This window comes from Chrysochloris asiatica, unplaced genomic scaffold, assembly GCF_000296735.1.
Source record: "Chrysochloris asiatica unplaced genomic scaffold, ChrAsi1.0 scaffold00234, whole genome shotgun sequence".
NCBI lineage: Eukaryota > Metazoa > Chordata > Mammalia > Afrosoricida > Chrysochloridae > Chrysochloris > Chrysochloris asiatica.
Genome location: NW_006408752.1, coordinates 4198132 through 4211896, shown reverse-complemented (window position 1 = coordinate 4211896; position 13765 = coordinate 4198132). Strand labels below are relative to the sequence as shown.

The 13765-nt window shown below is 37.8% G+C and overlaps 1 protein-coding gene across 1 annotated transcript in view; it reads right to left on the bottom strand.

The window, feature by feature from the left end:
- The window catches only part of POC5 (POC5 centriolar protein), a 45836-nt gene that overhangs the window by 18871 nt on the left and 13200 nt on the right, over positions 1-13765 (bottom strand). The window contains exons 3-6 of the mRNA XM_006873294.1: positions 10594-10677; positions 7832-8028; positions 6434-6610; positions 423-527 (exon numbers count right to left, since the gene is read on the bottom strand). Of these exons, the coding sequence (XP_006873356.1) occupies positions 423-527; positions 6434-6610; positions 7832-8028; positions 10594-10677 (563 nt within the window). The remainder of the gene's footprint in view (positions 1-422; positions 528-6433; positions 6611-7831; positions 8029-10593; positions 10678-13765) is intronic.

Genomic DNA, 13765 nt, shown 5'->3' with positions numbered 1-13765 from the left:
CAACACACCAGGATGGGCATCCTGATGGCAATGTTTAAAGCACTCAGCTGTTAACTGAAAAGTCCACAGTCTGAACCCACCAGTAGTTCTGTGGGAGAAAGATGCGGCAATCTGCTCTCGTAAGTTTGACAGCCTTGGAAACCTACAGGGCAGCTCCACTCTGTCTGATGGGGTCACTGTGCTTTTGAATCCACTTGATGGCAATGGGTTTGGCTGGGTTTCAAACCCAAATCAAATTTCTTTGAAATACGAGTAACATTAAGTTGTACATTTATTCTGAATGACTGAAAAATGAACTATCATATCAAATCAATGTCTTTAAAAAACTTTAATAAGAGTTCTAGTTCTAGTAAGTTGTTCTAACCATTTTTGAGTTTAGAAGTTTAATATCCATCAGTGATCCTTTCTTTTTTAATACTTACATCCTGTCTGGATTTGACATGGCCAATTCGCCAGTGGAAGAATGTTTTCATCAACTCTATCCTTTCCTTCTGCTTGCCTATGGCATGGGACAAGCTAGAAATCACCTATAAATAGCAAATAAACCAATTATTATGATTATTTACACACACTATGTTACAATGATAGCAATTAGTAAAGTGATTTTTTCAAGTATCAAAAACAACCTACTATCGTCAACCAAGTAATCTATTATCTTTAAAAACACCAGATAACTTTCTCACATGAATACACTAAATATCATTGAATATAGCTTCACTACACACACACACACACACACACACACATATGTATGTTAAATATGGTCACTGAAAGTTCAAGAAAAATAAGTATATATGTGAAATTTTTTTTGTTACATATACAAAAATTCTTAATTCACTTAACTTGAAGGCAGGGACCAGGCTTTAATGATCTTTTCATTTGTTGATAAGTGCTGTTGAGTTGGTTTTGACTAATAGTATACCTGTATAAGATTTCTGAGGTTATAAATCTTTGTGGGAGTAGAAAGTGTTCTTGAACCACCGACCATGTAGTTCGTAAGCCCAGTGCTTATCTCACAAAGCCACCTTGCTTCCCAGTCCCTGTTACTACCTCAGTGTCCCAATACCTATTTAATGACTTTTGCAAACATACAAAAACAAACAATTGATAGTTATATTTTAATTAAAATATTCAATGATCTTTCTCAAATGTCTGTGAGTTTATCATACTAGGGTGGCCTGCATGTTGCTGTGATGCTGGAAGCTATGCCACTGGTGTTTCAAACACCAGCAGGGTCACCCACGGTGGACAGGTTCAGTGGAGTTTCCAGACTAAGAACACATTAAGAGGAAGGCAGTCCACCCCTGAGGGATTAGCCCCTGAAAAAGCTTAAGAATAGCAGAAAATATTGTCTGATGATATAGTGCCGGAAGATGAGGCCTTCAAGTTAGAAGGCATGTGAAATATGACAGAGAAAGAGCTGCCTCCTCAAGAAAGAGTCTAGCGACTCAAAATTAGAAGAAACAGCTACAAACATCCATTAATAATCAGAATGTGGAATTATGAATCTAGGAAAACTGGAAGCCATCAAAACGGAAATGGAATGCACAAAGATTGATACCCTAGGCATGAATTAGTGGGCTGAAATGGAAAGTAATGGCCATCTTGAATCGGACAATTATTATGGCTCACTTTCCAGGAATGATGAATTGAAGAGGAATGGTGTCACATTCATACTCAAAAAGAACATTTCAAGATCTATCCTGAAACACAATGCTGCCTGTGACAAGTTAGGATCTATACACTTACAGCCAGTGATAAAAAAAAAAAAATCCAAGAATCCTACCAACTTCTGCAGTCTGAAATTGATTAAAAAAGCAATCAAACTGCATTGATAATTATTGGTGATAGAAATGGGAAGACTGAAAACAAAGAGGAGTGATCTGTAGTTGGAAAATATGGCCTTGGTGATAGAAATAAAGCTGGACGTTGCATGATAGAACTTTGCAAGACCGATGCATTGTTCAATGCAAAAACCATTATTCAACAACATAAATGGTGATGATACATATGGATCGTCAGATGGAATACACAGGAAACAAATAAACTACATCTGTGGGAAGAGATGCTAAAATAAGATCAAGGGCCAACCATCAATTGTTCCTATGCAAGGTCAGAGTGAAGGTGATGAAAATGAAAACAAGTCCATACGAGCCAAACTATGATCCTGTGCAGAAACTACATGAATTTAGAGAACATCTCAAGAACATATTTGATGCACTGAACACTAATGACCAAAAACCAGCATAATTTTGGGGGTGACATCAAAAGTATCATCCATGAAGAAAGCAAAAGATCATTATAAAAACAGGAAAAAAGGAAAAGACAAAAATGGCTATCAGAAGAGACTCTGAAACTTGATCTTGAGTGTAGAGAAGTTGAAGCTAACAGAAGAAATGATGAAGTAAAAGAGATGCACAAAAAAATTTTAAAGGAAAGCTCAAGATGATATAGTCACTGTTAATAAAATATGCAAAGACCTGGAGTTAGAAAACCAATAGGAAAGAACACAGTCAGTATTTTTCAAGCAGAAAGAACTAATGAAAAAAAACAAACAAACAAGTCTCGACTTGCTGTATTGAAAGATTCTATTATGCGAGTCCTGGTGGGGTGCTGTAGGATAAGTACTGGACTGCTACCTGCAAGTTCAGTGGTTCAAACCATCAGCTGCTTCTTGGAAATCCTAAACAGGGTCACTGTGAGTCGGAACTGATGGCACTTAACAACAACAACATGGGCAAAATACTGAACAGGAAACATTAAAAGAAGGTGGAAGGAATATAGAGAGTCACTGTACCAAAAAGAAATGGACAAGGTTCAACCATTTCAGGAGGCAGCATATGATCAAAAGTCAATGATATTGAAGGAAGAAGTTCTTAGCAAAGAGTAAGTCTCCATGAACTTACAGAATTATCAACTGATATGTTTCAAGAAACTGATGTAGCACTGGAAGCACTCACTAGTCATTGCCAAGAAATTTGGGAGACAGCTCTACCTAGTCAACCATCTATAAGCGATCCATATTTGTACCCATTCCAAAGAAAGGTGACCCAACAGAATCAGAACTTTCCAAAGCAGTATCACATTCAAGTAAAATTTAAAAAGCTGCAGCAGTACATCGAAAGGCAGCTGTCAGAAATTCAAGTCAGATTCAGAAAAGGGTGTTGTTGAGTGCTGTCGAGTCAATTCCGACCTATAGTGACCCTGTATAGGGTTTCCAAGGAGCAGCTGGTGAGCTTGAACCACAATGACACTGTAGTCTGATGCATTAACCCACAGCACCACACCAGGATTCTAGAAGAGGGTGTGGAATGAGGGATATCAGAAAGATGTTTGTATGTGTTTTATTGATTATGCAAAGGCACTGAACTATGTGAATCACAGAAAACTATGGATAATATTTCAAGAAATGGGGACACCAGAAATTAAACTGTGCTCATGAGAAACTTGTACATAAGCCAAGAGGCAGCTGTACAAGCAGCATAAGAGGATGCAGAATTGTCTAAAATCAGGAAAGGTGTGTGTTAGGATTATATTCTTTCACCATACTTAACTCTTTAAAGATTTAAAGACAAAGAGAACAATTTGAGGACTCAGATGTGCCTGATGCACGTCATGGTAGTTTCCATTGCCTCATATGCGTGTGAAAGCTGGAAGAATCAGTAAGATCAGAGGAGAATTGATGCAGTTGAATTATCATGTTGGGAAAGAATACTAAAAGTAGGATAGACTGCCAGAGGAACAAGCAATTCTGTGTTGAAAGAAGTATAGCCAGAATGTTCCTTAGAAGCCAGGATGGAGAGACTTCATCTTTCACACATTGGACATGTTATCAGGAGGGACCAATCCCTGGAGAAGAACATCATGCTTGGTAAAGTGAAGGGTTGGAGAAAAAGAGGAAGACCCTCAAGGCGAAGGACTGGCACAGTTGTAGAGGGCTCAAGCATAGCAGTGGTTGTAGGGGTGGTGTGGGACCACGTGGTGTTTCTTTCTGTTGTGTGTTCAAGAGTTGAAGCCAACTTGACAGCATCTTACAACCATCTACATGCTATAACTACCCAAGAAGCTGGACTATAGAAGAACAAGGCATCTAGACTGGAAGAAGACTCATTAACTTGCAATATGTAAATGACACAATCTTGCTTAATGAAAGTGAAGAGGGCTTTGAAGTATCTAGTTATTGAAGATGAACGAATACAGCTTTCAGTATGGATTCCACCTTAATGTAAAAAAAAAAAAATCCTCATAACTGGCCCAGTAAGCAACATTATCTTAAGCAGAAAAGTTTGAAGTTGTCAAGGATTTCATTTTACTTGGATCCACAATCAATGCCAATGGAAGCAGCAGTCAAGAAATCAAACAACATATTGCACTGGGCAAATCTGCTCCAAAAGACTTCTTTAAAGTGCTAAAGAACCAAGATGTCACTTTGAGGGCTGGAGCACCTGACCCAAACCAGGATACTTTCAGTCTCCTGACAGGCATGTAAAAGCTGAATGATGAACAAGAAGACTAGAGAATTGATATATCTGAATTATGGTGTTGGTGAAAAACATTGAAATGGACTGCCAGAAGAACAAACAAATCTGTCTTGGAAGAAGTACAGCTAGAAGTGAGGATGGTGAGACTCTGTCTCATGTACTTTGGACATGTTATCAGGAGGGACCTCTCCTTGGAAAAAGATATCGTGGTTGGTAAAGCAGAGGATGAGCAAAAAAACCAGCAACAATTATGAGGATGGTGTAGGACTGGCAGTGTTTCCTTCTGTGGTACACATACATATGGTTGCTATGAGTCAGAACCGACTCGATGGCATCTAACAACATTAATTTAATTATATTGCCCCTTTTCGTTAAGAAATCTTCTCAATTTTAAGATATTATCTTTTATCTCTTATAAAGAAGGAATATTTGAAATACATATTTTAACATGGCTACATTAAAAAGAGACTTAGTCATTTGAACACATTTATTCTGGTTCCTTAAGTAGTTCCCAAAGGAGTACAAAAGCAGACATTGGTAACATTTCAGTTCTTAAGTTGGACTGTGGCACACTATATTAATTGAACATGATGGATATGCAAAGACTTCAAAAATTTTGTGTAAAAATTCTATTATCTTTCTGTTCTATTTTATAAAGCCCCTTGATATAGTTCTGAAGGCAATAAAGAAAAGATGCCAACATTGGAATCCACTATTTCAAGAAAGTAAACTATGTTAAGTGATCAATTTTATATCATACCCTACAAAACCAAAAGAAATATTTATTTTAAAAAAGGTATCTAATTCAATAAATTATTTGAGTGCTAATTATACAGACAAGTAGCTGAGGTTTCTGCTGGGAAGTCTCTCTTCTCTGAAAGTCATCATCCTACCCATAAGGGTATCAGAGGGGAAAGAGAGGGAACAAATACAAACATAAAGTATTTGTCCATCTGGGTGATGTTGGAAGATACAAGTCAAATAATAAAAGGTACTTTCTGAGTTTATCCATAAACAAATAAGATTACCATTCCACAAATGAAATTTGAGATGCTTTAAAATGAACTTGAACAAGATGGTTTAAAATGTGATGCAGGACACAGCAAAATGTCCCTTATCTGATTATTCAGTTATGCTGGTTAGTAATTCCATACATGAGCCCTGGATACCCACAGATAAATGTAAAAACCTTCCCTAAAAGTCGAGACTGTAAATTCCAAAAAGGCAAAGTTTTTCCCCCCCAAAAAGCTAAAGAGGATAGAGAGAAACTCTGTTAACTGATGGTATGTGGAGGGGATTATGATCAATGTAATGAAACATGGTATATGAATGTTTGAATGTGAAACCGATGATGTGCCCTGAAAACTTTCACTCAATCCACAATAAAAACCTTAAAAGAAAAAAAAATGTGATGCAGGTTCCCTGTTATCTAAAGAGTAGTTAGGAAGAAAGAAAACACCATCTAAAGAGTAGTTAGGAAGAAAAAAAAACCTGTGCACTGATATCTAGCATGAACTCTAATCATCAAGACAAAGAAAATCTGATCAATGACGGAGATGGCCAAGATAAAAGGAGATTACACTGGAATGTTTAGTCAGAACATTGAAGCCTATGGCCATGGATTTATTTTTCTATCAATTTCTGAAGTGATATTTCCTTTGTATTCTGTATGGCCTAAGTAACCAGGAGCTCTGGTAGCGTAGTGGTTATGAATTGGGCTGTGAGCCTCAAGGTCAGCAGTTTGAAACTACCAGCTGTTCCGTGGGAGAAAGATGAGGCTTTTTGCTCCCGTAAAAATTTACAGCCTTGGAAACCCTGTGCAGGGTCACTATGAGTGGGAACCGACTCCACGGCACTTAACAACAACAACAAGTAACTAACTGTCCCTAGCATTTATTATCTAGTAAGCCATTTACTTAATCTGCGTTAAAGGAAGGGGAACTTAAAAACACCTCATCTTTTCTTCCAATGGAGACTTCGTAAGTTTTCTGCAGCTCCTTCAAGTCACTGATCTGGTTGTACAGTTGTTTTAAATGTGCTGCGTGTTTTTCTTTCTCCTTTCTCATTTCCATCCGATGCCAGTCAACAAAATTAAGTCTCCATTTACTTAGTTCAGATATGACGTTTGACTGAAAAATAAAGATACTGACAAGTAGTTTGTTCCTAAAACCACTTCAGGAAATTGCTCTCAAATGAAGAGCCATTTAACAAAAAGGAGAAGAAATGAAGAAACAAAGCTAATAAGCCATCAACACAAGAGCTATTTAAAAAGTCAGGACACACCACAGATAAGTGTCTATGTTCAACAGTCATGGCTCTTTATATATAGTTCATTTTCACTATTCAAAAGGATTCCTTCCCCCACCAATTTCAAGTATTTTATATGAAGATCTTATTGTCATTTAAGAAATGTAACATACCAAATCCCTTTATTTAGGGATTTACATATCCATATTAAAGATGGATCAGGAAAAATATACGACCATAGCCTGGCTGAGCAATATTGACTGGGAAGCCCTGTACATTTGTGGTAGGAATCATGGGAGCTGATGTTCTTGTTCCCTAACCATTTCTTACAATGGCCACTTACAACATACTGCCATTTATGACTCCTTTTTACTCTACTGACTGGCATACATAAAGAGACCAAATAATCATGTGCCATTCAGAAAATTGGTTTAGACTATGGTTTACGGAATACAGAGCAGTTTAAGTGATTGGTGGGATATTTACTCCAACGGACTAACACATGAAAAACACAGCAGTGATGGTAAAAGATATTTTGTGGAATTTAATGCTCCAAATAACACAGAACTATAAATGCCACAGAAATCAATATGCGATTTCTGCAATACCTGTTTTAGAGGCCAGTAACATCACCAGTTTTTAGAGGGTGAGCACTTACACATTGTAGCTGCTCTTAAGAGCGGCTATAAAACGATTAGCAATGGCTAAAACTCAGTCTTATGTTTCACACACAGAAGAGACATTTCCATCAGTTTATAACTGTACAATATGGTAAAGGGGTAGCAGATGGCTCAACCATGTGTAGGTTGAGCATTTCTAAAAATCCGAGAAGTTCAACACAACATGCACAACAGTTCCACTAACTGTTTCAATGGCCAGAGCCCAAACCATTACCTAGGGGTTTGTTATAATGGATAAACTCAAGACCTTCTGAATAAGAAGCTGCAGTTTTACAGTATCCCCAGGAGATTCATACATATATTACAGATTGAGAAGTGCTGATTTAAGACACTGGGCTAATCTCAGGAAACGAAAGGTTAAGAAGACGATTAGGCTTCTTCCAGAGTAGAAATGCTGTATTATATATTGAACAAAAGTAATACCTTCAGACCTGAACTCCAAAGATCAAGCACATTTTCCATCTTCTGAAGGTTTTCATCGGAAATAAGAAAATCATTCACAACTACTTCATGGATGTCTGCTGCATGACTAGCATTAGACACTGGCGAGGAAGAGTCATCTAAAAGATGTGAGCTGAAAAAATCCATTACTGGGTGGGTGGGCTTCCTTGGCGATGACCCTGCAAATAAAAACGTAGCAGTCAAGCCAAAGAGAAAACAACCCAATCCATTAGGAGTAACACACACTGGGCAGCTAGAAACTGTTAGTTTTCTCATGGAGGTTGAGAAAAACGCAGAGAAATGACTAAAAGTGTACTTACTTTGGCCATTTTTAATTTCGGTATTGTCACAGATTTAGGACTAACCTGCATGAGATGCCTCCTACAGATCATCTGAGTGACCTGTGTCCCCTTGGGTGCTTTGGAGGTCCAGCATGAGCTGGGATACCATCTACACCATCACACTGGCATTGACTAAGTGCTTTCTATGTTCCGAATAAGAGCATTGTCAAGATTCACTCTCTTAATACATATCATCCTTCATTTTCTCCTCAAAATGGGAATAACTGTAGGCTTATTGCTACCCCCATTTTGATGAGATAACTATATTTCAGAGAGGTTTAAGTAAACTCCAAGGTCAGAGTAGCAATATGATACAGATCTTTATTACTCTATATTCAACACTAGAATGGATCTTAATGCTACTAAAATTCAACACCATGACTGGGATGAGACTAGTAATTCAGTTGATCAGATAATCAGTTGTGAAGCACTGTGCTAATCTCAATGTATCAGTGGTAAGAAACAGATATGTCTTGGTGATGGTAACACAACATAGGGAACAGATGTCACTCATTTGCACATGGAGAAAGGGGTAAAATAGCAAATGTTTTGTTTTATCTATTTCACCCCAATAAAAAAATTTCAAATGTAAAAGGAAGCAAATTATATACTATGCTAAAAAAGAAATATATATATGTGTATACGCATATCTACATACACACAACCCCCATGCCCTGATGGTATACATCGGGGATTAGATGGAAGACTACCGAGCCAGAAAGTGAACTGCTATCTACTTCTAAATGCCACAGAATAAAAAGTTAATATTGTATCACACATATTTGCTATGTTGTTGCTGACAAATCAGTTCTGACCCATAGCGACCGTGCAAAGGGTTTCCAAGGAGCTACTGTTGTTGTTGTTAAGTGCTGTGGAGTCGGTTCCAACTCATAGTGACCCTGCACAGGGTTTCCGAGGCTGTAAATCTTTGCGGGAGCAGAACGCCTCATCTTTCTCCCGTGGAACCGCTGGTAGTTTCGAACTGCTGACCTTGCGGTTCACAGCCCGATTCGTAACCACTACGCTACCAGAGCTTCAAATGCTGATCTTGTGGTTCAAACTGACTTTGCAGTCCAGCCCACTAGCCCACAGCGCATATTTGCTATGAGGGGCCTAAAAACAATGACTGAAGGGTTTTTCCCTTTTTCTCTGTTGTTGTTGTTATGTGCCGTGGAGTCGGTTCCTACTCATAGTGACCCTGTACAGGGTTTCCGAGGTTGTAAATCTTTATGTGAGCAGAAAGCCTCATCTTTCTCCTGCGGAACAGCTAGTAGTTTTGAACTGCTGACCTTGCGGCTCGCAGCCCAATTTGTAACCACTATGCTACCAGAGCTCCTTTCCCTTTTTCGTACTGAATGAATAAAAGATAAATTGACTATAGAACTTGTTACTTAAAAGTAGATTTTTCATGAATTCTTTACAAAAGGGACACTCATTCCCTAATATATATTTTGTCTAAAAAGTATAACAATAACATTAAACACTAGCTACATGTTCTAAAGATGATTAAGGAACTCAAAGAATAAAGCTGAATGTTAAATTAAATGAACATCCTAAAATTATAATATATATATTACTTCAAAATATATTGATGGGAAAACCAATAGGCTGATTCCTTTTATTATTAATAAATACGCTTACCATTAAAAACCAGAATCATCTATAAGTACTTGGAAAAGCCCTTAAGAGAATATACTGCCTAAGACTTTAATTTACAAAGGAAGAAACTATAGGATAAAGACTTTCTTACGTAAATTACACTGAATCACAAAGCTATAGTAATAGTATTCCATTTTTATTATTTTAATTACCCTGATTATGCCAAGGAAAAAATCTTAATATGATGTTGCTGCTGTTCAGTGCCACTGAGTCGGTTCCAACTCATAGGAGCCCTGTACAGAGTTTCCAGTGCGTTTGAATGGCAGATCTTGCCATTAGCAGTCCAGTGCTTATCCTATAGCACCATACCAGGACCCCAATAAGGTGTTTGTATGGTTTTAAGAGCTCTTTAATACTTGAAAATCTCTTCTTTTAACAAAGAGCAGACTTCATCCTGAATACAATACTTAACCAAAATCTACTTTTTGTTGTACTTCTTTTATTTTTATTTGTAACAAGTATATACTAGTTTTATGCTGTATTCAGTGGTAACTGATATAAAGTTTCCCTTAACATACTATAAGAAAAGCACTAAATAACAGAACAATTACTGTAGGGATACAATGAAAATCAAAGTTGGTATACAAATGTCAAAAAAGTTGGTAAATCAGTAGACATCTTAAAATTCTTCCAATATGCTCAGTCTTACAGGTTGAAATTACTAGCTGTGTACTTACTACACAGATAATAGATATCAAAACATACAATGTTTATTAACAGAAACAAGCTAAGAAAAGGTCATACCATCTGTCTTTGAATGAGGTGACATATTTAAATCACATCCTTTTCCAATTTCCATTTGAGTTTCTCTTACTACAAGGTTATTTCCTGCTAAAAAGAAGGGTTTTATTTTACTTATTAAATGGAAACATTCTTAAATAAATGCCTCATCACACATATTTAATAAGGTCGCAGCACGTAAAATTTTAGAACAAAAAATACACAAGGTCAGCAGCTCAAGCTCACCAGCTGTTCCTTAGAAACACTAAGCAGAGTCTCTATGAGTCAGAACTGACTTCATGGAACTTAACAACAACAACAACAATGCGCAATATGCTAGGAATATAGTCACACTAGGATAATTAACAAGAAGAAAGTGATCTGAGCGAGAAAAAGCTGATACCTTTAGCCTGCTACAAAAGGACAGGATAAAGTACAGGGAGAAGTGCTTTGAGAAGACAAAAGTGCTTTATTCACTAACAAAGAATATGAACTATCAACACGACTGTCCATTCTGTCAGTATAGCCAACGTTTCCTAGCCTGAATATAGATCATTTGAAATTTGGCACTAAATCTGTGTTTCTACACTTTTTTCCACTCTTCTCAGAAGGAGCCCTAGTAGTGCTGTGGGTTAGGTGCTGGACTACTGTTGCAGACCGTGTAAGCTTGGTCAGAGGTTCGAGGCCCTATAGGCCCGAGTGTAACAAATGAGGCCACTGGCAGTCAATAGCAAATTGTTTTTCATCTTAGTGTTTAGTTATATTTATTAATTGCAGACAAGAAGCCCTTGATAATCCACAGATAAATGTGATATTTTCCTAAAACCCAGACTGTAAAGGTTGCAAGGTCAAGCCTTTCTCCAAAGGATTAACTAAAAACATCTTAGCTACTTCACAGTTCTTTGTTCTACAGACAAAAAAGCCATCCTCCCTGAATCTCTCCCAAGTGTTAGCTATTCAGCCAAGTTCCTGAAAACCTGGCTCAGGAAACCGAAACAGCAGGACTCCCCCCAAGCTTTTGTCCTTACCTCTCACCTTCTCCCAACTGAGCTCAGGGGCTATAGATATGTCAATTGAGCCTGAGAAACCAAGTTGCTGGCCTGGGATTCGAACCAGTGAAGTACGATGTAAAGTTACCTGAATGTCTGGAAAATTACTGATATTAGCTGTACCTTGCCTAAGTCCCTCCCAGCTTGGTGTGAAGCTCCTCTCCTAAATAAAAGGAAGGCGCAGAACGAATCCAGGTGCATTACAACTGGCAAGGCGTGCGTTACAACATGCAGGGGCACAGTCCAGCCTTGCAACCATACTGCCTGTTTAGCTAAGATGTTTACTATGCAGGATATTACGGCCTTCGTGGCTGAGATGTTTGCAATGCAGGATCTGCCTGATGCCAGTCCAGCATTCACTCTAGTTTCGGAGTGTCTCTTTGTCTCTTTCTGTGCGTTCTTGATATATCTTTATCGCCGCCAGGTATCTCCTCCTCGTGAACCGAACCCCTATGTCGAGGCTGGTCCCCGACAGACTACTAACTGCAAGGTTGACTGTTCAAAACAACCAGTTATCTTGCGGTAGAAAGAGTAGGACATCTGCAGTAATGATTTACAGTTGCAGAAACACTATATAGGGTTGCTATGAGCCAGAATCCACCAATCATCTGTTTGTCACTCTGTGGTGGCTTGTGTGTTGCTGTGATGCTGGAAACTATACCACTGGTATTTGAAATATCAGGAGGGTACACCCATGGTGGACAGGTTTTAACTTAGCTTCCAGACTAAAAAGTAGGAGAGATGGACTACTTCTGAATGTGTAGCCATGGAAAATCTTATGAATACCAGTGAAACACTGTCAGCACAAGAATACTGAAAAATGATGAATGGCACCAGAATATCGTCAGATTTAGTGCTGGAAGATGAGCCCCTAAGGTTGGAAGGCACTCAAAATATGACTGGGAAGAGCTACCTCCTCAAAGTAAAGTTAACCAGGATGACAGAAAATCTTCATTTTCTGATTGGACACAAGTCGAAATGAGGAGTAACAGCCACAAACATCCAATAATAATCAGAACATGGGATGTATAAAATACGAATCTAATCAATTTGGAAGTTGTCAAAAATTAAATGGAATGCATAAATATCAACATTCTAGGCACTAGTGAGCTAAAATGGACTGATATTGGCCATTCTGAATATGACAATTATATGGTTTACTATGCTGGGAATGAAAAAATGAAGAGGATTGATGTCATCAAAAAGAACAATTCAAGATATACCTTGAAACATAATGCTGTCTGCAATAGGATGAGATTCATATGCCTACAAGGAAGACCAGTTAATATCACTATCATTCACATTTACGAGAAAACCACTACAGCCAGTGATGATGAAATTAAAGAATTCAACCAACTTTTTCCGTCAGAAATTTCAGTCATAACATGCATTCAAGATGTAGTGATATAGTTACTACTGATTGGAATGCAAAGATTGGAAACAAAATGGAAGGATCAATAGTTAGAAAGTATGGCTTTGCTGATAGAAATGAAGCTGGTGATTACACGACAGAATTTTGCAAGACGAATAACTTCTTCATTGCAAATACCTTTTTTAAACAGTATAAAAGACAAGTATACACATGGACCTCACCAGATGGAATACACAGAAATCAAATTGACTAGATCTGTAAGACGAGATGGGAAAAACCTCCGTATCAACAGCCAAAACAAGGCCAGGGGCCAACTATGGAATAGACCATTAATTGCTCACATGTAAGATCAGGCTGAAGCTGAAGAAATTTAAAACAAGTCCAGGAGATCCCAAATTTGACCTTGAACACGCCCTACCTGAATTTAGAAATCATCTCAAGAAGAGACTTACTTTAGACACTAATGATTGAAAGTCAGAAGAGTTGTGGGATGACATAAACAACATCATACAGGAAGAAAGCAAAAGGTCACTAAGAACCATGAACATAGACACAAAAGTTCTCAACAAAATCTTAGCCAACAGAATCCAGCACCACATCAAAAAAATTATACATCATGACTAAGTGAGTTTCATAAAAGGGATGCAAGGATGGTTCAACATTAGAAAAACAATCAATGTAATCCACCACATAAATAAGAAAAAGGAAAAGAACCACATGATCATACCGATTGATACAGAAAAGGCATTTGACAAAATCCAACATCCATTCCTGA